Below are 23,051 nucleotides of genomic sequence, written 5' to 3'. Positions count from 1 at the left end.
TATCCTACTAGAGCAGAAGATCTTGTATCCGACAAGGGATCAAGGATCGTTGAGCTGCGAGCAGGGCAGAAAACACTTCACCAAGAATAACGGTGCAAGGGTGTTTAACATTCGAGAAGAAACGTCTAAAGTGTCTAAGTGGAAAAAATTATACTTGCGAGTGCAAAGAGTGAGTGTCCAATAAGTATTCATTCAAATCCGAGAACCCGCACAAATTTCTTGCCGTGTTACCTAACAAACACGCGAGAGTACGTATGTATGTAATGTAATGTGTGTAATTTGGCTACTATCGTGTAATATTTGTGATAATAACTTACCCTAGTCCCAGCCTTGTCACGTTGGCCATCTTGCAGTGAGTCCTCAGGTTTTGAAGGCTTCAAGAACACTTCTAATCCCGTGGTTGTCCCGGAAGCGATGTTGTGACGTGGTTCACATTTGCTGGATTCATTGCTCTCTTTGTAAGTTTTTGAAGGTCGGAAAAACTCGTCTGTTCCTTCACTGGAATAAGCAATCAATTTTCCCGAAAGGAAATAAGACTCATGTAAATTATATTCGAAAGTGGACATTAGTTCAATAGAAAGTGTAATAAACATGTGAAAGTAGCAATATTGATCCTGAAATTTTGTATAAAAATATTGCAATTTGGAGAAAAGTGAGGTTATGTCATTTTATCTCACCACATTTTATTTTTCAGAAGTTTGTTTTCCTATGGGATATGTTGCCGTAAGGGCTGGAAGAACGATACCATCATATTTTAGGAACCTGTGCTTCCATAAATATGGTAAAGAAGGAGACGGCAGCTTTCCCCGAAGCGTTGATAATGTTCTTCTACTTGATTATATTGCATCATATCCCGCATAAGAGCAGTCTTATAGCACCACCATGAAAACTTCACCTTTCACCTATTTTCAGCTTCATGTACTGAAACACAGCCGCCGAAATCAATTCATGAGAAATTTCCGACTCATTTCAATCTATTACACTGAGATATGGAATTGCTTGCCGGGTTTAGTAGACATAACATATTTATAAAATATAATTTATAATAATTTTATACATTAGAGTATTTGTTATTTGGACAGTACCGGTTAGTAGAAGATGTGACAAATACTATCTCTCATCCGGTTGATATCACGTATTCTATATCGCTGTTTATATTCTACGCTACTTGATAGGAACTGCCTCAGTCAGTCGTCTATAGCTTCAGACTAAATATGTAACGAGATGATGAACTTGGCACTAAGTTCTGATTTCAGATTTCGCATTTTCTAATCATAGAGCTTGTCTAGTTACCAATCAGACGACTTTGAGGCAGTCACCAGATTGCGGGTAAGGTGACATATCTAAGCACAACGCAGGCAAATGTACAGTGAATTTGTAACTTGAGTTCAGCGTGTAGGCGGTCTAACCTCCTGATCGCCTGTCATAGATATAAGCTTGTAATAATTTATGTATGCCTAAATAAGAAGTGTTGCACTGCTGTGTGTTCACTTGCAAATAAGACACACAGATTGTATGTCTCTTCAGGTGTAAGAGTTAAGTGGGAGGGAGCTTATAAGAACTTAGTGAATTACAAACAGAACTCACCAATTCCATGTCTTCTCGGATGTGAGTGAGTTAAATGAGTAGCAGAAACCAGCCTCTGTCCTCTGAAGATTAAAAATTTCGCAGCAGTTCACTTCATTTCCCATCCAGAAACAACGGTCCATGAGTTCCGAGCACGTGGGCAACACCTACGTAACATAACTTGGCTTTGAACGTAGAAGTAGCAAAACTGTTTTCCTCAGTCTGTTAGTTTTGTAATCGTAGTATTTATTTATTTATTTTTACCATGTTAGGTTGCGCCCTTCTCACCACGGTATGGCTTGTCCTTGGGCTGCGGTTGGTGAACACGGCCTCCTGATATGGAGGGTAGCTGCGAATATATTGAATAAGCAGTCGCGGGACAGCCGACAAAGGTTGGTCATCCAGCTTGGGGGTTGTGTGGGGCTAAAAACTCCTCACCATAAAAAATAAGCTTGTTACGAAAGATCACAAGAATCCTCGGACCTTGATTCTTACAAAATATTTTGAGCTAAGCCTATGTAGAATCCGTGTTTTTAAACTCGGCCGTTATCAACATAACTCGTAATGGTCAAGGCTACCAACCATACACACAGATAATGATGGTAGGGTACCTGGTGTATGTGGGCTATATGTTGTGTTGCCCTCCCTTCCTCCCCAAGATGCAGCTCTAACCACTATCCCGCTAATTCGCAAATAATTTAGCGCTTCTATGAGACGTATGAGTTATTTTTTAGAGGTAAATCCCTTCAGAAATGTGGTACCACTAGGAAAGGTAAAGCTCTCTGTGTAACAGGCCGTGGAGACCCATAAGATTGAGAGACGTTGATGTTCCCACATTTTCTAGAAAATCGGCTCAAAGATGGCGATGAGGTTGTAAGCCTTATTCACCGACCGCCCTTTATCCCCAGGGAGTTTTCTGGTACTCATTTCTGTTAGAGACTGAGACGACCCCAGGACCATATTGCCGCTGGAAGGATTAGGTCAACTGAGAAATCCAATGACCTCAACGGGATTCGAACCTGCGACCTTCCGGTTTGTAGCATAGTGCCTCAATTAACTACGCTACCGCGTGCCCCCTATAATATTTTGCTTATTTTTTAAAATACAGTTTTATTATTAATAATATTTATTCATAAAATTTTATTTGCATATAGTATCCGGAGATAACCTGACTTGCACAGGAGAAAATTACAGTAATTTCATAATCTACTGATCTACTGATCTCTCTTTGTACGGCGTTCTGAAGTAACTGTCCATGCCATGATTACGGAAGAAGCAGGATTGAACACTGTACCTGGAGCATGAAACGAGACACGTTGAAGTCTGCGAATTGTGGAAGCAAGCTGTGAATTTGCTGGAGATGTTCTTGCATTCGGAAGTAGAACGGATACTGGCATTTGGCGAGGGCACTCATAAAGTTCCAGAGATCCTTTCGCAGTTCGCTATCTAGACTCATGTTCAGGTACCTGCACAGCGTGAAGCCCCTTGATATTAATTGAAATTTTTTTCGATGTAATGAATATTTAATGAAATGTAGTTGGAAAGCAGTTACATATTGTACGAAGTTTCATATATATGTATATAACAGAGGTTTTTACGTACTTATTGTATTTGAAATAATAGCATTTTTCAAAATTAATATGACGACCAATGAAGTATTATTTTATCAAGGAAAGCTTTTAAAAATTCTTTTTCTTCTTGGAGTATAAATTTCTTCTCTCGTTTCCTTCTATGTTTACGAGATAGTGAGAACTTGTTTCAGTGGTTAGAAACAGCTTACGATTGGCCCGCATCCTTCTCTGCTCTACTTGTGACGCACCGGCGCACTCCGAATGACACATTTCGGCGCTGGATTACGAACGTGAGATCTGTACCTGGAAAGCAGCTCCTCGCCGGTAGTTTTCTTGACAGTGTTCGCAGGGCAGATGGTAACTGCAGGGAATTGCAGTTTGTAGAGCGGATAATTCGTGGTCTCCACGTTTACCACGATGGGGGTCATGGAGAACTTATCCCACGCTCTCGTCACGAACACGCCGGCAGTTACGATGCACGCTATGAGAACCACAGTCGTATATAACCTGTACAGTAAAATGGAAGATGTTAAACCGTAAACATTAGGGACACAAAATTAGTACATATAAAATATAATGTTTAATCTAAACATTAACATTCCATTTTATCATATCGGTGGAGAATATGCTTTATAAATTATAATTCTTGCAGGTTTGGAAATTAATTAATTCCACGGAACAAAGTCCTTAAGAAGCCGCCAGGAAATTCCTATCGTCTTACGGTACTCGAATGTTCATTATCGTGTTCAGAAGAGACCATCGAATGTGAAGCCATGTGTAACATTTCAAAATATGCTAATTTCTCAACGTAACCCAGGCTGGAAAGTCGGCTCCCTTTAATTCAACATATCCGCGCATGCCCTTCATATCAAAGGGCCGTCTTTTCTATTGGCAAGGTCTAGAAGCGTAATGTTAGATGACAAGGGAAAGAAGATGGTTTCGAAGCTAATAATACGGGAAATTCTTTCGTAATACTTTCAGTATTAATATATTAATTTTACCTGCTTCGGTACTCATGGGAATTGTTTATGCATATACCGGAGCTTTGATGTAACTAACCCCGCAGATTCTCGAGTCATGGACTACGTAATATTGAATGTACAGTGCTGATACTGCTTATCATTTTAATTCTGTTACTACAGCTTGTGAAACTCTTTATGTTACCAACAGTCCGTGTAGGTTCTTGTGCGTCCGTTAGTCCTTCAACAAAGCTCGGTCACTTGTGTGAGTATTGTTTGATAAGACATGACGATGAGACTTTGATAATCTGATGGGCGACTTGGCTATGTTACTTTGAACTACATAAGATAAGAGGTTTTCACTGCGGTGGCTATGAGGAATACCGTATTCTGGAATGTAGCCTAGTGTAGATATTGTGTAAAGCGGCGTTTCGGAGGAACGTATCGCTTCCCATGTTCAGGGTGAGCAGGTTGCTGCAACCACATCCCAGAAGAAGGCATTCTTCTTACGTTGAGCTGTCCACCAGAACTCCAATCTAAATAATCCTAGGATATTAAATACGTCATTACACAGGATTCCCTTCACCGATTTCTCACATTGAATGCTGGCTGCTGTAATTTCAATTTAATAAACTTAGTAATGCCTGGAATAATTTGCGGAACACGTCACTGTGGAACAGAAGGTGTGGGGATATAGAGTATGAGGACTTTCTCCAGTACGCACAAATAAGATATAAAGAGAAAAATAAGTAAAACTGAAGATGATCACAAGTTTGGTAACCACTGCTTACGGGTTCCAAGTTTCATAGGACAATGCAGTTCTACGCACGTCTCACTGATAGCCCCTCTAAAGAACATGCATACGTCTGACGCATTTACCTGTTAAGAATGCCGAGTCGTCCTATTCTTTGTTGACCAGGAAGAAACAGACTCTCTACAACTGAGGAAACTTTGCGATTCTTGTCGTCGACTTGAATTGGAGCGACCGCTGGAGACTTGATATTACAAACAGAATTCACAACTCGGATCGTTTTCTTCTTCCTCATTTTGTTAGCTACTTCCAAGATCAGTCGGGTTTCACTAAAATGCAAATATATATTCCATGTTAAACGACATTAACTGGAGTGCTATGAGGGTACCTTACACTGGAACGTGGAAATTCTGACCTAAACATGCAGCAGACTATCATCACAGAAATTGAACAGTGTTCCTCTGATAACAATGGAATATCTATCTACATTTCAGATCAGTAAGCTTTATGTAACATGTGCTTACCAATAACTGAACTTATTGCTTTTGTTTCTACTACAAGAGTGCCTACAGGCTAGTGAGAACGTGACTGCGGGACATGAGTGACGAAAGTACTTAGTTTCTTCTACTGAATCAGTCCAAATGAGAATCAAAGATGTTATTTACCTCGTCCCGTCAGTATTACTTGCATGCTATTGAATTACACCACTTTAGTTCATGTTTGCTTTCACTTCCCTATTCAATTAGCTAGTCATATTTTCTGCCTGTGAAGGGTATGTAGAATAGAATCTATGTGACACATAAATTACTGCGTATTATCGTTAAACCAGACGTGTTTTATGCCATGTCAGGTTTACTTCATATCCAAATAGTAGCAAGTTAGTGAAGAACCATCTTACTATGTGTTCTGTATAATACATTATACACACGAAGAGCCTTCAAAATCCCATCTGAGTTTACCTTTGTCCATGATGTAGAAATATAATCTAACTACTGTATGATTTATGATTGATTCACAAGTTACTCAAAAACGATATTGTAATTGTAATGATTATATGGCGTCGAATCTGAAGGCTAGATATGAACTTGAAAGTTGATGGTCGTAGCCTATCTGTGGTTAGCTACACCTGCACTAGGACTGAAGAAAAACACTGAAGATCTCTGTCAGGTTACGTGGCGAAGGACGAGATCTGAACTTTGTGTCTTTCGAATAATACATCCAAACCAAAACGTCAGCTAGTTTTTTTAAAACTTTAAGATTTTATGTGCTCTTCTTTCTTCTCTGTATTCTCCATGGAGAGTTAATTTCAGTTCGCTTGCTTTGTACTTAGTACTGGCTTTGCCGGTCACACTGACCGAGCGATCTAAGGCATGAATTGTTTTCACCCCCTTGAACACTGGGATCGTTGGTTCGAATCCCCCTCAAGGCATGGATGTTTGTCTGCATTTATTCTGTGTTTGTATTGGGTAGGGGCCTTGCGACGGGTTGTTACCCCATCCAAGGAATCATACCGAATGTCTTGGATTAAGAAACTTAAGTGAAGCGAATAGTTTCACGGATGCCCTGTATTCCAAATAGGAGCAATAGGAATGAAAGAAAAAGAAAAAGAAGAAGTATAGACATTCTGAAAGAACGAATGAACTTCACAATGAAAAATATTTTATTACCGACAGTGGTTTCGAAACTAAATTCGGAAGCCATTCTCAAGGAAGTATATTTTATACATGACGAATGGATACTTATCAATAAAGACATCTCTGTACTTAATTAATTAAGCACCACGGCCTGAGGACGTATTGGGGAATGGAGCTTTTAAACCTCGGCGCTAGATGGAGGTGACTAGTCAACTTCACACCCATCTCTCTTTACCCAGGGAAGACAGACCCCCCCCCCCAACCCGTGTCCATTGTACAGAAGACTGGGTTTCAGAACCGGCCGGAACGTTGTAGAGAAGATAAGAATCGACTGTCTTTACCGGGAACCGAACTCAAATTCCTCCGTCCTCCAGCTCGTAGCGAAATCGATTTACGTACTGAGCTACCCCGGCTAGCGCAAGCGTAGCAGCAGACATATCATTATCTAATATGGCCAAGTAAGGATAGATGAAAGTTTCCGTATTTCCCATGAAGAGCCCCTAAGTGTTCAGATGAAGGACAATGATGTGGACTGGGTATGGAATAGACGCAAATATCTTCGAAAATTTAGCGGGGGAGAAGTAATTTGGTAGACTTTAGAGATGTGAGGATATTAATAAAATCGATCTTAAATAAACAGCATGTTAAGATGTACATCTGATTCATTTGGATGATAGCAGGGACCGCTAGAGGGTTGCTGTGAACATGATTCTGAACCCTCTGCTTCCAAGAAAGCAGGATATCTCGGCTAGCTGAGCGACCCTTAACTTCTAAAGAAGGGCTTTGCTCTATGGAATTGGTTTAAAAATTACCGAGCCACAGGGACGAAAGTCTTAGGGCAGATTTCGTGGACTAAGCTACAATGAGAGCAGTACTAATGGTTGCCTACCCTATGAATCGAGGGGTCATTCAGTTTTGACATAAGACTGGAAATTGCCGTCGAAATAGACTCACTGATATCTCAGTGGCGAAACTGCGTGAAGTATATTATTAAAATTGTTATTTAGTCCATTTTACCATTGTTTGTTGACAGTTGTTATTATCAAAGTATATAAACATATTGTGCAGCACGACAGAAAGTAAGAAATACACTATAAGCCAAAGTAATTCCAATTATTGTAATAAATAAATATGTTACTCGTAAAGTATTGATATTTGACACTGATGTACTTACAGATTACTTCATTGTTGTGTGGAAACATCCATAAAAGCTCTCGTAGGCAAAAATGTACTTCGCGCTTTGCGTTATATTATTTGCTGAGGATCGTCACGCAATTCTTAAAGATTTCAGAAGAGCCTTCATCAAGTTTTCTTTTAGACAGAGGTCGGGAATCACACTGAAACAGTGTCAGTGAATAAATCAGTAAATAAAAGTATAATTTCAAGCATCTTTGCGCATACCTTAAATTTTTGCTTAGAAGTGTATTTTGGAAACTGCTCGAGATTACTGGGGGTTTGGACTCTGTCCACCGTCCGGTATTCTAATTAACGCCATAGAACATAATGTTCCGGAAACTGAATCACCTGGTGTCTCCCACTCTCACACGTGAGGATGGAAGCAGATCCATCTTCCGAAACGCCGTATTCTATAGTGTTCCTCAGAATATGGGACGATGGACAAAGTCCCAAAACCCAGTAATCCCGAGTGTTATACACCTTTGACAGAACCCTTTAGAGTTTATTTGGAAATTGATACGCACAGGTGGTAAAGTTCAGGACACGTGCAGTCTCAATATGCTAGACTGTTCGTTGCTTTGAAGAATAAGTCGCCTTCATGTATGACACAATTTTCTCCCAAAAGTGGTGTGTCTTTCTGTGACCAGAAACAAGCACAACCTTCATGATCCCCGGAGATTTCTAGTGTTCCCAAAGACAAGATAAACGTAGCATCATATCTGCTTTTTCAGTATTTTGTTAGCAACTTCCTCTTCACAATTATTGAGTGGTATCTATTGAAATCATGAGATAGAAATATATTGTAATGTATGCATGCTATATGCTCTTGTCTTTTCGCTAGGTTTGTTAAATTGTGAGCCCTATAAACTGGACAGCGGCATTCTGGTGGAAAAACTTTTCAGAATTCAACTAGAAAATCTGAGATGGGAAAATGATGTAAAATAAAAAATCAACTGTGATGAAGTATTTTAATACAACTGACTCAGCATAAGGCAAAATGGTTTGTTCTTTAAGCATTTATGTCTGGCCTGGTAATTACTATTTTGATATGAAGGTGTCTTCCCTTTGTCATGTATTTTATTTTACAACTAATAATAAAACTCGTTTTCTGTGTTACTAATGGCTGACAACATGAAGAATATATATTTAGGATCTCAGTATGAACACGCTCTGACTGTCACACTTATCTTTTTGCCATCTCACAACAAAGTATCTCTTGTAACTGTCCACGTAACATAACCGTAATGTCTGTTCTTCGTTATTGTAGCCGGTTTAATCAATAAACTGGGAATCCTACATCTCGTTAGGTACATTAGTCGGTCAATGTCGCTAGCGCTCTATTGATATAAGCCACTTTGGTTTATGTTTATATTCTACACTATTCTATGGCATTCTATCTGTAATCTACTCGTATGTCGGACATTCGGCTGATATTCATGACATGCAACGTTTCACTTTATTGATACTGAATGAGAGCTGGAGCAGGCAACATGTAGCTATATATAGGCTCAGAGTAAACAGTTTTCCATCTGAAGAAAGCAGTCTTTTGGGATTTTGGCACCGTGTATATGTGGTGTTAACCGACGTTCCTCCGAAACGTCGGTTAACACCACATATACACGGTGCCAAATCCCAAAGACTGCTTTCTTCATAGTCACCGCCGTGAAAGCCTCAAATATTACATAGTTTTCCATCTCTTCGGGTTCACACGTTTGAATTAAACTTTCAGGTGTTGTACGTAGGTACTGATTCACATATTTTCCCTAGACTTGAGCGCAGTAGACTGTATTCGTGTGATTAAGTGTATGATCTTAATTTATGAAAGTCGTGAATGAATTGTATAAATATTACGTTACAATTCTTTGCTGCATCATAATATACTCCGATTGAAATGCGCGAAGGGAAGTAGGTGGCATTAGGTCTTCTGAGAAGTTCTTGATATTTGACTGAACTACCGAGTTCTAGCGATGGATGATTCTCTCTTCTCTTACAAAAGTGACACGAATATACGTGCACTTGTGCTATTTTCTTGGTGGTTCGCAACAAATGAGCTTCAAAGACGCACCCATAAGCTAGCGTTTTCTGTCTGTCTACCTGCCTGCCTGCCTGCCTACCTGCCTGCCTGCGTGCCCGCCCGCCCGTCCGTCTCTTCAGATGTAACAACTTAGCAACTACTGAACGCATAGTCATTCAATTTTAAATTAGGCAGAATTATTAAAATGTGTCGACACTTTCCAGTTTTCTTTAACATTGGACAGAAATGAAGGGAATTTTACGCAAAGATTTGAAAGCGTTTCTAGGCTTCTCGAGTATAAGCAGTTTAATATTTTTCGGAGCGAAAATATTAGTCCCACATTCAGGGATAAAACGCCGCATAGTTCTTTGAAGTTCAATCAACGTTTCGGAACAATAAGTCGTCTACATCTTCAGGGTCGAAGAATAAGCCTAGCTATAAACCAGCATGAGGCAAGTTGTAAGCAAAGATACACTGAAACATCGATTGAATTTCAACTGATCACACAACGTTATATCCTAGATGATAGGACATTTCATTTTTTCGGAATAAACCAAGACGAGTGAATGAGTCAAAGTTGTTACGCTAAGCTTACATTTCATAAACTGACTGTTTTTTTTTTATACTTGGTTCATCGTCCCATTTTCACAGACTTCTAGGGTTTGAGTACTTATCTACAGGTTCCGCTGAGGGAACCAACGAATATGATTCCTTAATTCGTCCTCTCACTTGACGAAGGATACAGAACCACTTTCACAAAAATGTGGTCTGGAAGGAAGCTGCCATGATGGACAGTGTCCAGAATTATAGTCAGAAGATTTATATGCACCGTCGTTTGAAACCTTCAATATTAGTTACATCAGAAACGATATACCTGCTCTAATTTCCCCACGGACAAAATGGTTGGGGTGTTAAGGTGACTACTGACTTCCATCTAATCAGTGCCGAAGTTAAATATGCGTGGAGCTATACCTTCACTCCCCATACGTATTCATGACACGGTGCTTAATTAATCCCAACAACATTACCTTTATGTTTGTAGGAACAAATTTGTAAAGGACTAAGAAATAACCACTTCCTGTATTCACACCGAATGAATCACCTTCTGCTTATTCTCCTTTGCAATCGATGCAATACGTAGGGTCCTCTTCCATCCACAGAATCCCTAACTGTGCTACGTCATGAACAGGTTCGACTCTGACAAATGATTTCATGCGAAGGGCGACAAAAGGTGTTACAAACGAAATTACTGCAGAGTTCTATATTCTGGGACATAATGTCGTATAGTCCGGAGAAAGTTAACCGAATTTTCGGATAAACATGTCACTTCCATCTTCGGGGTTGAAACAAAGAAGGAACAGGCTCTGCTTACTGCCTGCAGGAAGTGGTACTTGAATAGTTGTTTTTGGAATGCAATTTATGTAGCAGCATTCCAGTGTTATCTGCTTATCGTAAAAATATTTACTTAACAAATTGAGCTATGTGAAGTTACATTTTATTTACTACTTGGCAGCTCGGTCAAGAAAGGCAGAGTCCTGTAGTTCATTGTTGTTGTTGGGGGGGGGGGGTGTTTTTGGACATTGTTCATTTTATTCTTTTAAATTTAAGTTTCTATATATTGCGAAGCTGCAGAGGCCCTCTTCTCTTTCTTTCAGTCTTCAGGCAAAGTACAGAGAAGCGAGAAGAGCAGATGCGAACTCTGTACAGTCCGTCCAAAACCTACTCTACATCACTACGTCTAGCGGCGATTTAATAATTGTTTACTCTGAATTTTAAAGCGTAAGATACGCAGTATGCTCAAATAAAATATTATACCCATAATAATAAGGGGCACGCGGTAGCGTAGTTGGTCGAGGCACTATGCTACAAGCCGGAAGGTCGCGGGATCGAATCCCGATGAGGTCATTGGATTTGTTTCAATTTACCTAATCCTTCCAGCTGCACTATGGCCCTGGGGTCGACTCAGCCTCTAACAGAAATGAGAACCAGGAATATTCTTGGAATGTTCTTGGGGGTAAAGGGCGGCCGGCGCGTAGAGCTGACAAACTTACCGCCATCTATGAGCCGATTGTCTAGAAAATATGGGAGCCTCAACATCTCACAACCCTATGGGCCTCCAAGGCCTGATACAGCGATAGCTTTACTTACCCATAATAATATACCACTATATCGTGATTTTTAAAACATCTAAAATATTTATAATTGTAGTAGCCTCTGCGTGTGTATGTTGGGTTCCGCTCACAGAAGATATGAATATTAAGGAAAGCTCTGAGATAACGTAATTAATAGCGGGGTTGGTGGTTTTCATTGTTATCCTGTAAGGGTGCTCTTCTTGCCATACTTACGAGTATGTATAATGTTATATTGTAAAAGAGAGGGACGAATAATGACATGCTAGACAAATAAAAAAATTAGATATGAACGCAGGATGAAAGAAGGAAAGAGATAAGAAGTACGAAAGGAAGGAAGGAAGGAAGGAAGAAAGAAAGAAAGAAAGAAAGAAAGAAAGAAAGAAGTTGGTGATGGTTGAAGATAGGAAAAAGAAATAATTTTACCGGGGCATACATCTGCTCATGCTTTAGAATTTACTACCATAACCCTGAAATGGTCTTTCACTTTATCACAGTCCAACCAGGAAAATTTCAAGACAGTGCCATGAAATATGTCACAGCCTATTTCATACACATTCCTCCAAAGTGACAATAATGATACGGCTTATCATTCCATACAAAATTTTTGTGACAAGTAAAGGCATTGCCAGGCAACGGCTTGATAAACACCCCGCGATACGCGCAGGTAACAATAGGACGAATATTTATAGCTCGTTTCTAGGCAACAATCAGCGCGCCAAGGAACTGAGATGGCTGTCACGTGAATTGTTTTCTGTGAGGTCTGCACTAAGCAACGTTAGAACTCTATTTTCTGTGCGTGGTCCGTGCAGAGAAGATATGAGAGAATAAGGGAATGGGAATTAACTTCACGCGAGTTCCGAAGTTCCAGGGGAACAGCGCTGTGGCCAGAAGAATTAGAAGGCTTAGTGCGTGACGTTACATAATTTTCTTTTTTTAATTCGCTTAGTGAGTGGTGGAGTCCAACTGCGTCCATTCGGCATGGCGGCCACTGATTGGCCTATTGTAGCCTGCCCCGGGTGATTATGATGATGGAGAATTTGGTGGAATGGAGATTGGCAGGGGAAACCGAAGTACTCAGAGAAAACCAGCCCCAGCGCCACTTTGTCCACCACAAATCCCACTTGACTAGACCCGGGTGACGTTACATATACGAGTATTAAAGTTACAGTAATCTTGAGAGTGTAAGAACTGATTGTAAGTACGACTAGTGGAGATCCAACAAACCGATTCACTAATCCAAACCCGCGTCTTAGTCACTGTGAGACACGTGACATTATATCTGCAGATGATACAGGATACCGAAGGCTTCCGTATTTGTAAAAGCCACTGCGTGTGTGTCTGGCTGGATGCCCATATACCCAGGCGTTAAAAGGGCACCACTGGTTATTGTACATTGTAAGAGCATTGAACAGTTATTACCGGTTCTCATGCCTGTTGGCGTTTAAAAATTAGAGTTATCACTGAATCGTGTTAAATGTGTAAAAAAATGGCCTGGGTATATAACAGCTGAGGATTCTTTCAGTTCAGTTCTCAACGGACATTAAACTAATGCTGCAATACTTTACAGATCTACAATTGGCCTACTATAACTGCATGAATAAGTTGGGTGTACCAGCTGGCATGGCATAAACGCAAACATAGTTAATACATAACAAAATATATATTTATGTAACATAAAGCGAGAGAAAACTAAGATTACGGAAGATTAACACGCTCTGGAAGGGTATAGTGGTAATACCCGTTGGATTTTTCAAGACCAGATAAACAACGAAATGCATGCATAAAAGGGAGACTGTTTCAAATACGTATTATCAATGAAAATGAAAACCACAAAAGGCCGCGCCATATCTCAAGCGGGTAGTCTCTGGCTTCCCACCGCGGCGGCCCGGGTTCGAACAAGTGAGATTTGTGGTGGACAAAATGGCGCTGGGACAGGTTTTCTCCGAGTACTTCGGTTTCCCCTGCCAATCTTCATTCCACAAATTGCTCCACAATCACTCTCACCTATCATCTGGGGCTGGGACAATAGGCCAGAAATGGCCGCAGTACAAGGGACTTAGTCCCACTCCACTAGCAATAAAAGGAGACCACAAAAATAATTGAACACGTCATGTACACCAGTGTATCTCAACCACCGGGCCGCGGCCCAATACCTGACCCTCGTCTTATAGAAAAAAGAATTTACCGGGCTGCGGTCTGACAAAGGTTGAGAACCACTGGTGTATGCAGGATGAAGGCAAACAAAATGCCAAAGTACGTGCTGGAATTCAGAATACTGGCGCGAAGTTACCTGCATTTCTAAGGAAACCATAAATATAATTTCATCTAAAATGTTCAAGAAGTTCCAGTTCAGCGAAATATTGGACTGAATATTTTTTGAAGAAAATTGTGGTGTTTGTTCACTATTCGAACATTTTCCCATGAAACAGGTTTCTAGTTATTGGTAACGACATCTACACAGAGCTGAAGCAACCACAAGTTAAGTTCCTGCATTATTCGCTCCTCAACAGGTGGCAGGACTCTCCTTAAAAATAAAAGCTGAAGGACAGTCGATACCGAAATGTACTTTCACACTTCAAGTTAATTTGACTAAATTTAATGATCCCTGCAGATGGGGAGAAATTTTTCCCTTTTTACGAATTAGTCATTCGCTAGGAACAAATCTCTTTTGATTTTCCGATTCAGTCAATCTCTTCTCACATGATATAAATGCTTGGTACACACACGGCACCTTTCGCCGTTTGCTGATAGTGTTCTCTTTCTTGCAGTTGCGCATGCGTAGCTCATGATTTTCAGTGGCATGCAGGTTTTACTTTCTTATATGTGTAATGCTCATGAGATAAAATTGTGATCACGAAAAATTTGAGCTCTAACTTATGACAGACTTATGAGATTGAGCACCCCAAACCCCCAGAATATTAAAGAAAGGTGTTTGGAATGCCGTCAGTCTATGTCTATGCACGGATGTTTGTTTGCCTCAGTCACGTCTGAACGGTTGGATAGGTTTTGGTTATATTCTTTATTTAAAATCTATCCTTCAGCGTTCTTTTTTATTGCTAGTGGGGTGGGACTAAGTCCCTTGTACTGCGGCCACTTCTGGCCTATTTTACCAGCCCCAGATGATAGCCGAGGGTGATTGTGGAGCAATTGGTGGAATGAAGATCGGCAGGTGAAACCGAAGTACTCGGAGAAAACCTCCCCCAGCGCCACTTTGTCCACCACAAATCCCTCTTGACCAGACCCGGGATAGAACACGGGTCACCGCGGTGGGAAGCCAGCGACCAACTGCTTGAGGTATGGCGCGGCCATCCTTCACAGGTTAATGTACCGTGAATGCGTGTATACTCGTAGACCTTCCTTTTCTTCTTCTTGGTGGATTAGGCCCGCTGGTCTGTTGTTCGGAATTAATCTGGAACTGTGAATCGTACAGGTAGCCCATCGCAAGGCCGCTGCTTACATAGGACACCACAAACACAGAAAAAACGCGGACATACATTCTTCTAGTGGGAATCGAACCCGTGATCCCAGTGTTGAACAGAGCGAAGACATTTCAAGTCTTAGCCCGCTCGACCACTTTGACTGACAAATAAGAAGGATGTGTAAAAACATATGAGTCCTTCAGATGAGCTTCTCAAACAGAATGACAGCTTTCTTGGTTTTGTTTCCAAGATAACGCAATCAAAGTCAACCGTACATGAGGATGTATGGTCAGTAGTATAACCGTCCCTCCACTGATGGCCGCTAGCTGGTTTTGCCAAATGTTTTTGGCTACTTAATGTAACTAGGGCCTCCTTTATTGCGACTATCCTCACCCCTCACTGCTTCTACCTCCAGCACTTTCCTTGTTAGCGCTCTGGTCATCTTCCGCAGGCTCTCTGTGAAACGTGTAGTTTAACTTGGGAGGCAGGGAGTGAAATTTGGGAGCCAGTAAGCGTACGTCAGTAGCTTACAGCTGAAAGATAACCGGGCAGGTGAGTCTTGAGTCCGTCTGGCTTTCTCAGGGAGAGACGGACTCCGTCTCAGGGCGTATCGGGCCTCACTCCAGTAGGACGGGAAGAAGATGGTGTTCACTATTTTCACGAACACTGGCTACACAACTACGTTTAATTATATCTTTATTGAACTTATAATTCTTATAATGTTTAGCAAATCGTGGACGTCGGATCACCGTTTCGCGTCTGTATCACTTTGATTCTTGGAGACGACTCTTTGGGGAATATGGCTCTCCGCAGTAACAAACTCTCTGAGGCCAAACTTCCGCAAAGGAACTCCTCCTTGAAACTTGCCTTATTGGCCCAGTTTGGCTTTGATGAGTTTTCCTGAAATTGGCATCTACCAATCAAAATTATTTTTTTTTTATTCATTTGATTGCCTCTTTGGCGGCTCGGTTTAAAATTCCCTTCCGTAGCTCCGGTGTTTGAACCCCTTACCGCTTGAATGTTAGTGACAATAACCGTCCACCCTTTCTTTTCTCAAAGGAATACAGTCCTGGTTTTACAGCTTTATTGAGGAAGTGTAGCGAGTGCTATATCCTGTCACTTCATCAAGGAGAAACCCCGATCGCTTCTGAATGTACCGACAGAATGTCCCATCCTTTCCACTTCGTAACACAAAAATGTGACTAAGTACTACTTCTTAAATATAACTTATATTTTAATGATAGTTTTCCATCGATTTTTACTAACGCGGCTCTTAATAAGTTATTGGATATTGAGGCGGCAACTGGTCCTATCTTAGTTTAAATTTATTTCAGTTATCTTTGACAAATGCTGAAACTGCGGTGCTGTAGAAGCGCAACTCTTACATAGGAAATAGGCAGAAAACGAATCCACATTTGGTGGCCCGTTCTGACTAGCTGACACAATATAGACCATAGCTTGCAGCACAGATGGAGGAAGGGTATTATTTTTTTTATTGGCTGCCACAAGATGTAAGCAAAATGTTACAAAGACTAGTTCGCTTGAACTAACAATCTGTTTTAATTTGACACTAAGTTACTAAGATTATATGAAGTTAAGTTCGCCCATCGGATCCCTTAGCTGTCGGGCTGCTTGGCTAGTTCGTAAGGTTTGGTCCGTTTGAGTCGCCTGGTTAGGTTTCCCACATTTAGGAACCTGGACGCTTCTTCATTGATGTATTGTCGAAGTCGGTTTTCGTGTGAGGTGGCGTATCTTGCAATAATGGATGCGACTGTTTCGACACCGAGGTCTCAATGGAGGTCCCTGTTGCGTACATACCGGAGCGCATCTGCTATGCATCTTAGTACTTTGTTCTGGTATCGTTGGATTACTTCGATGTTGCATTTTCTCGCACATCGCCATAGTTGGACGCCATATGTCCAGACTGGTCGCAGCATTTGTTTATACAGGAGCAGCTTGTTGTACATTGACAGTTCTGATCGACGTCAGATCAGCCAGTTCATTTTTCGAAATTTGATTTGCAGTTCCTCTTGCTTCTTCTTAATATGCTCCTTCCATCGGAATTTGGCGTCAAGGGAGGAAGGACATGAGTGATAAGTTGGAGAGGGTTCAGAGAGATGACGTGTTCTTAGCCTATTTGAAGGCTATCTTGCTCTTCGCCTGAAATACTACCCCAGTTGCCTTTACCAGGATCCTAGCAGAAAATATACTAATCCAAAATATTACTGTTTTGCGATACGTTTCATTTCACATGTTTAAGACAAGTTGTATAGTAATTAATCAATTGCTCATTTATTACGGCAGTCTTATGAATATGTATCCCTGTAGAAGAAGAAGTGTTCTATGAATTTTTATTCTTCTTTAATCTCTTAAATGACTATTGAGAATTGCCTCACAGCAAGAGAAGAATGGCGAGTTATTTTTACTTATTATAATTCAGTTTTTAAAGGCAAAGAATATGACTTGTACGTCTTTTCTCTTAGTCACTAATTTGACGCCACATGGTGGTCCCTTTAGGAATTAAATATTTGTGCCTCCAGTAAACTACTTTGAACACTAATCGTTTTATGCATTGACCTCTTTGCGGTTAACTAGCAAAGAAAGAGCAGAGAGCATAGACTGAGTTATGCAGTACAAGAACTACGTATCGTTTTCTAGCGACCATGGGATATTAGCAAGAAAATTATGGAGAAGAGAGAATTTTTCTATTGAAAAAAGTGTTAAGTTTCCGTTCTACAGTACAGTATGCAAAAGCGTTTAATGTGAAATACAGAATACAAACTATGAAGTGAGTGTTTCATTTTTATCGAGATGTCTGAAAACCCTCCAGATTTGTGCTTAGTTATTACAGTCCCCATTCCCACAAACATTAAATTATAGTATTGTGACATGCATACCCATTGTTAGGCAAGGAATCTGTAAACACATTCCCGTGGGAGCCAAAGGGCGCAACAATAAGACATCCATTACTAGGCAACGGATCATTAAACACGCCTCTGTAACAACAGAGGCTGTGTTTTCTGTGTGATCAGTGCAAAGTGGTTACAAAGAAGTGCTCGGCAAGCTAGAACAGTAGTCGGAAGTGAAGAGTCGAGTTTAGAGTCGCCAGCCTGCCGGGATATGAGCTTGGGAGCAGAGGAACTGAATTGAGTTGAGTCTTCGGAAATGATAGCTGCAAAATAATGGCAAGGTAGGAATTATACTGTGAAAAGAAGACTTCATGTGTGATCTGAAGTGACAGTGAAGCTTTTATGAAATCCGTTGCCAGGATACAGCTAGTGAAAGATGAGACGGTAGTGCGTGTGTAACGGTGAGCTGCAAAGCGTGTAGGATAGCGATAGCGCTGTATTGCCTGTAGTCTCGAACTGTATGAGTATATAAGGCGCAATAAATCCGAACATCCAATCAAAAACCCGTCTGTAGTCACTCATACACGTGACAGTATTAATCCAACCATCTGTGCTTCAGTAAATGGCTTCTTGGCGTAGTGACGTCATGCCTGAGACCGGTGTGCGGCGGTTTTCATAATCTCATTCGTTTCAACTCTGCTCCTTTCTTTGCGTCATGTCGCAGACATCGTGTCTTGACTGTTACATGTCTTGACGCATGCAGGTGTGCAGCCTACCTAAGGCACGAACTGTCTTCACTCGTCGTTCGAACGCTGGGATCATGGGTTCAGTTCTCACTCAAAGGCATGGATGTTTGTCCCTGCGTTTATTCTGTGTTTGTGTTGTTCTGTGCGTAGGTAGCGGCCTTGCGACGGGCCGATTCCCCGTCCAAACAGTGCTACCATCTGTGTAAAAAAACATTACGAAACTGAAAAAGAGGCCAGGGCCAAACAAAAGGGCTGTAGAGCTATGGATGGATGAATGAATTAATAAATGAATTATTATACTTACGACGAGGGATGTAAGAGAAATAGCATCATGATCTTTCTTTAATCTAAATTAATCTCTACTTCCCGCACTCTCACCAATTACCTTATCCGTTCCACGTGACATGGCTTTCCGAAAGCACTCAACTTTTTCCCTTCGTATGAACACAGCAGGTAACAGGTGATTAGCCAGCTGCAGCTAATGAAATAAAATTTTGATTAAGAGCGACTGTGGAAAATGGCACGCAGACACGCATAAATACTACACGGGGTACTGAACCGAGACACTTCAGCTGGCTTGTTCGAGAGCTAATTTAGCGTGCACCAATCATGCCCATTGGACCAGTGTGGTAAGTGATCGAGATTCACGTTGCAGTGTAGAGATACGTTTCGTCTGGGCTCTGAAAACCTTTCTTTCATAACTCTATGTTACCACTGTTTGTTACTGCAAAAGGAAGAGAATGCCCTAACGTTTGGCTTTTCAAGATATGGGGCTCTAAAGTTAAACATCTCAAAATATTATAAGGAAAATTTTTACAGTAGGGCATTAATCATTCTTTTGCGATTCTGTATAAACCACTGATATCTCTGTTTGTTTGTCGCAGATACACTCTGATTAGTATAGGGCTAAAAATTTTACAGCCGGTCACGGTAGCCGAGCGGTCTAAGGCATGTACTCTCCTCGCTCGCTCGGAAGCCGGGATCGTGGGTTCTTATCCCACATAAGGCATGGATGTTTGGTGTGTGTATGCGTTTATTCCGTGTTTGTGTTGTCCTCTGTTTAGGTAGAGACCTTGCGACGAGCTAATCACCCGTCCAAAAAGTTCTACCGTCTGTAAAATGATCATGGAACTGAGAAATCAGCCCCATGTTCCAAAGTGGAAGCGAGAGGAGGGAAAGTAAATAACGTTACAGATCTCACACTGGAGAAGAGCCAAAATATTCAGAAGAGTTTTTACTTGCATTTCATGAAATATCCACCATGCATACACGCGTCAAAATATCTAGAACTAAATAGAGTCTCGTTTTATGTTATTTACCAATTTACTTTTAGTACGGAGGAAATTTATGAGAAAACTTATAAAGTACTCTTTGAGCTCTAAAAGAGTTACCACTTACCTATTCAGATCAAACCTAAATTTACCATGGAACATGAAGTATACATCTCCAGCATTAAATCTAGCAAATTCAGATATAATAATCCAAAGGAACGCAAGAAATATTAAGTACCGGATGCATAATAATAATAATAATAATAATAATACATCGAAATCCAATGCTTACTTAATGGGTTTCTCTACGCTTCTTAGTATTTCACACCAGAAATTAATTTGCGACCCTAAAAAGACACAATAAGATGTAACAAGTTGTTAAAATATACAATGTACATTTAACAAACGCGTTCGACAGAAGGAATTGTAAGCGAAATAATTTAACCCGTGATAGACTCTTCCTTTAAAGCAACCCCACATTGGATTTACAGGCGAATGTTCACTGTTCTGTTACGATATTCAGACCGATGGGGAGTCAAACCTATATGTGTCTGCTGAATCGTGATTTTTGTTGTTATACAATCAAAATGAAGATTAAGATAAAGTCATCCCTAGGCTTCATTAATTATTAACTTACGAAGACGTATTGGGAATTGGAAGAATAGCTCCCCAATTTTTTACCTCAGCACGAGGAGTTGAGTAATCAGTTTCACGCTCCAGGCCCTTTATCTCCTGCAAAGGAGATTCATGTACCTATTATTATAGAATAAAAAATTAAACATGTATCAGTTGTTCAGCACTTGTTTCGAAGCCTTAATGTAACCGTGTACAACTTTATAAGAATAAAGCAAACATGATTTTAATGGAGCCTGAATCTAACGAAAAGCTTATCTTGCTCATATTCGCCGTGATTTTGTTCCGGAGGCCATGGTTCGTTGAGGAACACGAAAATTCGAAGAATTTCTGCTCATACATCCATTTTCTTCAATCATATCTTATACCGTATACAATTAGCAGAGAAATTATGTTCGATATAAAATTTATGTAACATTTCTCACTACAATTGCTGTTAAAAATATCTTCAAGGTAAATATTTAGCGATGCGGCCAGAAAATCGCTTAGGTGGTCATGCAAAGTCGTCATTAAGCATGTCCAATTTCAATTTAAATTAAAATGGCTCCTCAATATTCGGAAAATTCTCAAATTAAAATGTCAAGGAAATCCGCCCAGCAGTTATGAAGCTGGTCCATGCGCCCACAAGTTTGTGTAGGCGCCTGAAAATGAACAAACGCAGTTGAAGGAGAGAGGAACATGTGTGCTGTTCGCATGCGAGGACATGTTCCATTCATTTTATCATTACAAGAAATAAGAGCATTTGAATAAAATACTTATATTTGGAATTGCTGGTATTTTTAAGTGTTGGGTGCTATATTTAAGATGGCGTTGCAATATAAGAGAGGTAAACACTGCGAAACTTGTTGTTATGCAGACAGTCTCAGTTCCAACACTTTAAATGCCTGTGTTTTACTTCTGTACGCTCACGGAAGTTGCAGTCAAGTGGCTAGTACTGCTGCTTCATATTCCGGAGGTCTCCGCTTGAATCTCCGACGGGAGACCAGCTATACCGACACATTTTAGAATAATCTTTCCCATTGACTCCAGAATAATTATGTCATAATAATTAAGCAACTAACATCATGGACCTGAGCCCTTCTTGGGGAGCCGCCAATTCTGCAGCTACTCAAGAATTTGCCAGCACTTTATGGAACCCGAAGGTTCATTGCCGTGTTCACAATAGCCCTCCACTGGTCCCTATTCCGAGTCAGATCAATCCAATCCATACCATCCCATCCTGTCTCTCTAAGATCCATTTTAATATTGTCCATCCATCTACGTCTTGCTCTTCCTAGTAGACTCTTTCCTTCTGGAAACCTGCCGTCACTTAATTTCTCTTCGGTTAATAGATTCTCCTCAACACCCTGTTCTCAGACACCCTCAGTCTGAGTTCATCCCTTAATGTCAGAGACAAAGTTTCACACCCATACAGAAGCGCAGGCAGCATTATAATTTTGTATGTTCAAATTTTTATGTGTCTAGACATCAGATGAGAAGCCAATATTGTCGCGTATCGGGCGTATATCGCGACAAATAAATTCTCGATGTATTCGATGTAGCGAATTTTATTTCACATTCGCACTTACAATCATCCAAATTACAGATTTACGATTACTGCTATCTGCAGTATCACAATTAGTACACTCCAAATGCCACAATACAACTGACCTCGGCGACTGTTGCTTTATAACTCACTGTGAATAGCCTTCGCTGCTCCCTATGTAGCCCCGATCGGACAATACGGGAAAACGGCCACGTAATAGGCACCCTTTTTGCCTGGCGCTGTGTTGCTATGTAACGCTAGCGGAGGTAACCGCTGTTACTATCGTAACGTCGCCGCTGTTGACTCGCGTTGCCTAGCGACCGCGATATCCCTCGGTGACGTCACCGCGGAGGGGAGTGGCGGGGCGGGAACTCGCCTATTACCGCAGTAACGCGAGCGTTACGTTACCGCCACGTACAGCTGGGGAGGTAGGGGTCAACATGTCACAATATGTTCTGACCTGAATGGTACCATGCATTGCCCGAGTTCAAGTTACTCTTAATTTGCTCCTGAAACAGGGTTTGATTTGCTATCGTCATTCCCAAACATCTGAACTGATCCATATTATCAAAGGTCCTGCATTCTGATGACGAGACAGCAATATATACTTAGATTTCTCTGCTTTTAATTCTATACCAAACACCTTACTTGCGTCAATTAAGTTAATTTGGTTAGGTTAGGTTAGGTTAGATTTGCACAGTAGACTTGTGCGCATCAATCAGTAACTGTGGGGTACCATTGCCTGCTGTTAAGTTAGGCGAGGTGAGGTGACGTGTGGTGACGTGAGGTGAAGTGAGGTGAGGTG

General features: G+C 40.8%; 1 protein-coding gene across 1 annotated transcript in view; it reads right to left on the bottom strand.

Moving 5' to 3' along the window:
- LOC117282745 (sodium channel protein Nach-like) overlaps window positions 1-23,051 on the bottom strand; it is a 101,073-nt gene that overhangs the window by 7,454 nt on the left and 70,568 nt on the right. Inside the window, exons 2-6 of the mRNA XM_033753605.1 lie at window positions 4,976-5,176; window positions 3,441-3,644; window positions 2,861-3,032; window positions 1,588-1,733; window positions 318-498 (exon numbers count right to left, since the gene is read on the bottom strand). Of these exons, the coding sequence (XP_033609496.1) occupies window positions 318-498; window positions 1,588-1,733; window positions 2,861-3,032; window positions 3,441-3,644; window positions 4,976-5,142 (870 nt within the window). The 5' untranslated portion in view covers window positions 5,143-5,176. The remainder of the gene's footprint in view (window positions 1-317; window positions 499-1,587; window positions 1,734-2,860; window positions 3,033-3,440; window positions 3,645-4,975; window positions 5,177-23,051) is intronic.

Source organism: Cryptotermes secundus, unplaced genomic scaffold (assembly GCF_002891405.2).
Source record: "Cryptotermes secundus unplaced genomic scaffold, Csec_1.0 scaffold979, whole genome shotgun sequence".
Classification (NCBI taxonomy): Eukaryota; Metazoa; Arthropoda; class Insecta; order Blattodea; family Kalotermitidae; genus Cryptotermes; species Cryptotermes secundus.
Note: the sequence above shows the minus strand (reverse complement) of the source record. Positions and strands in the feature narration are given on the sequence as shown.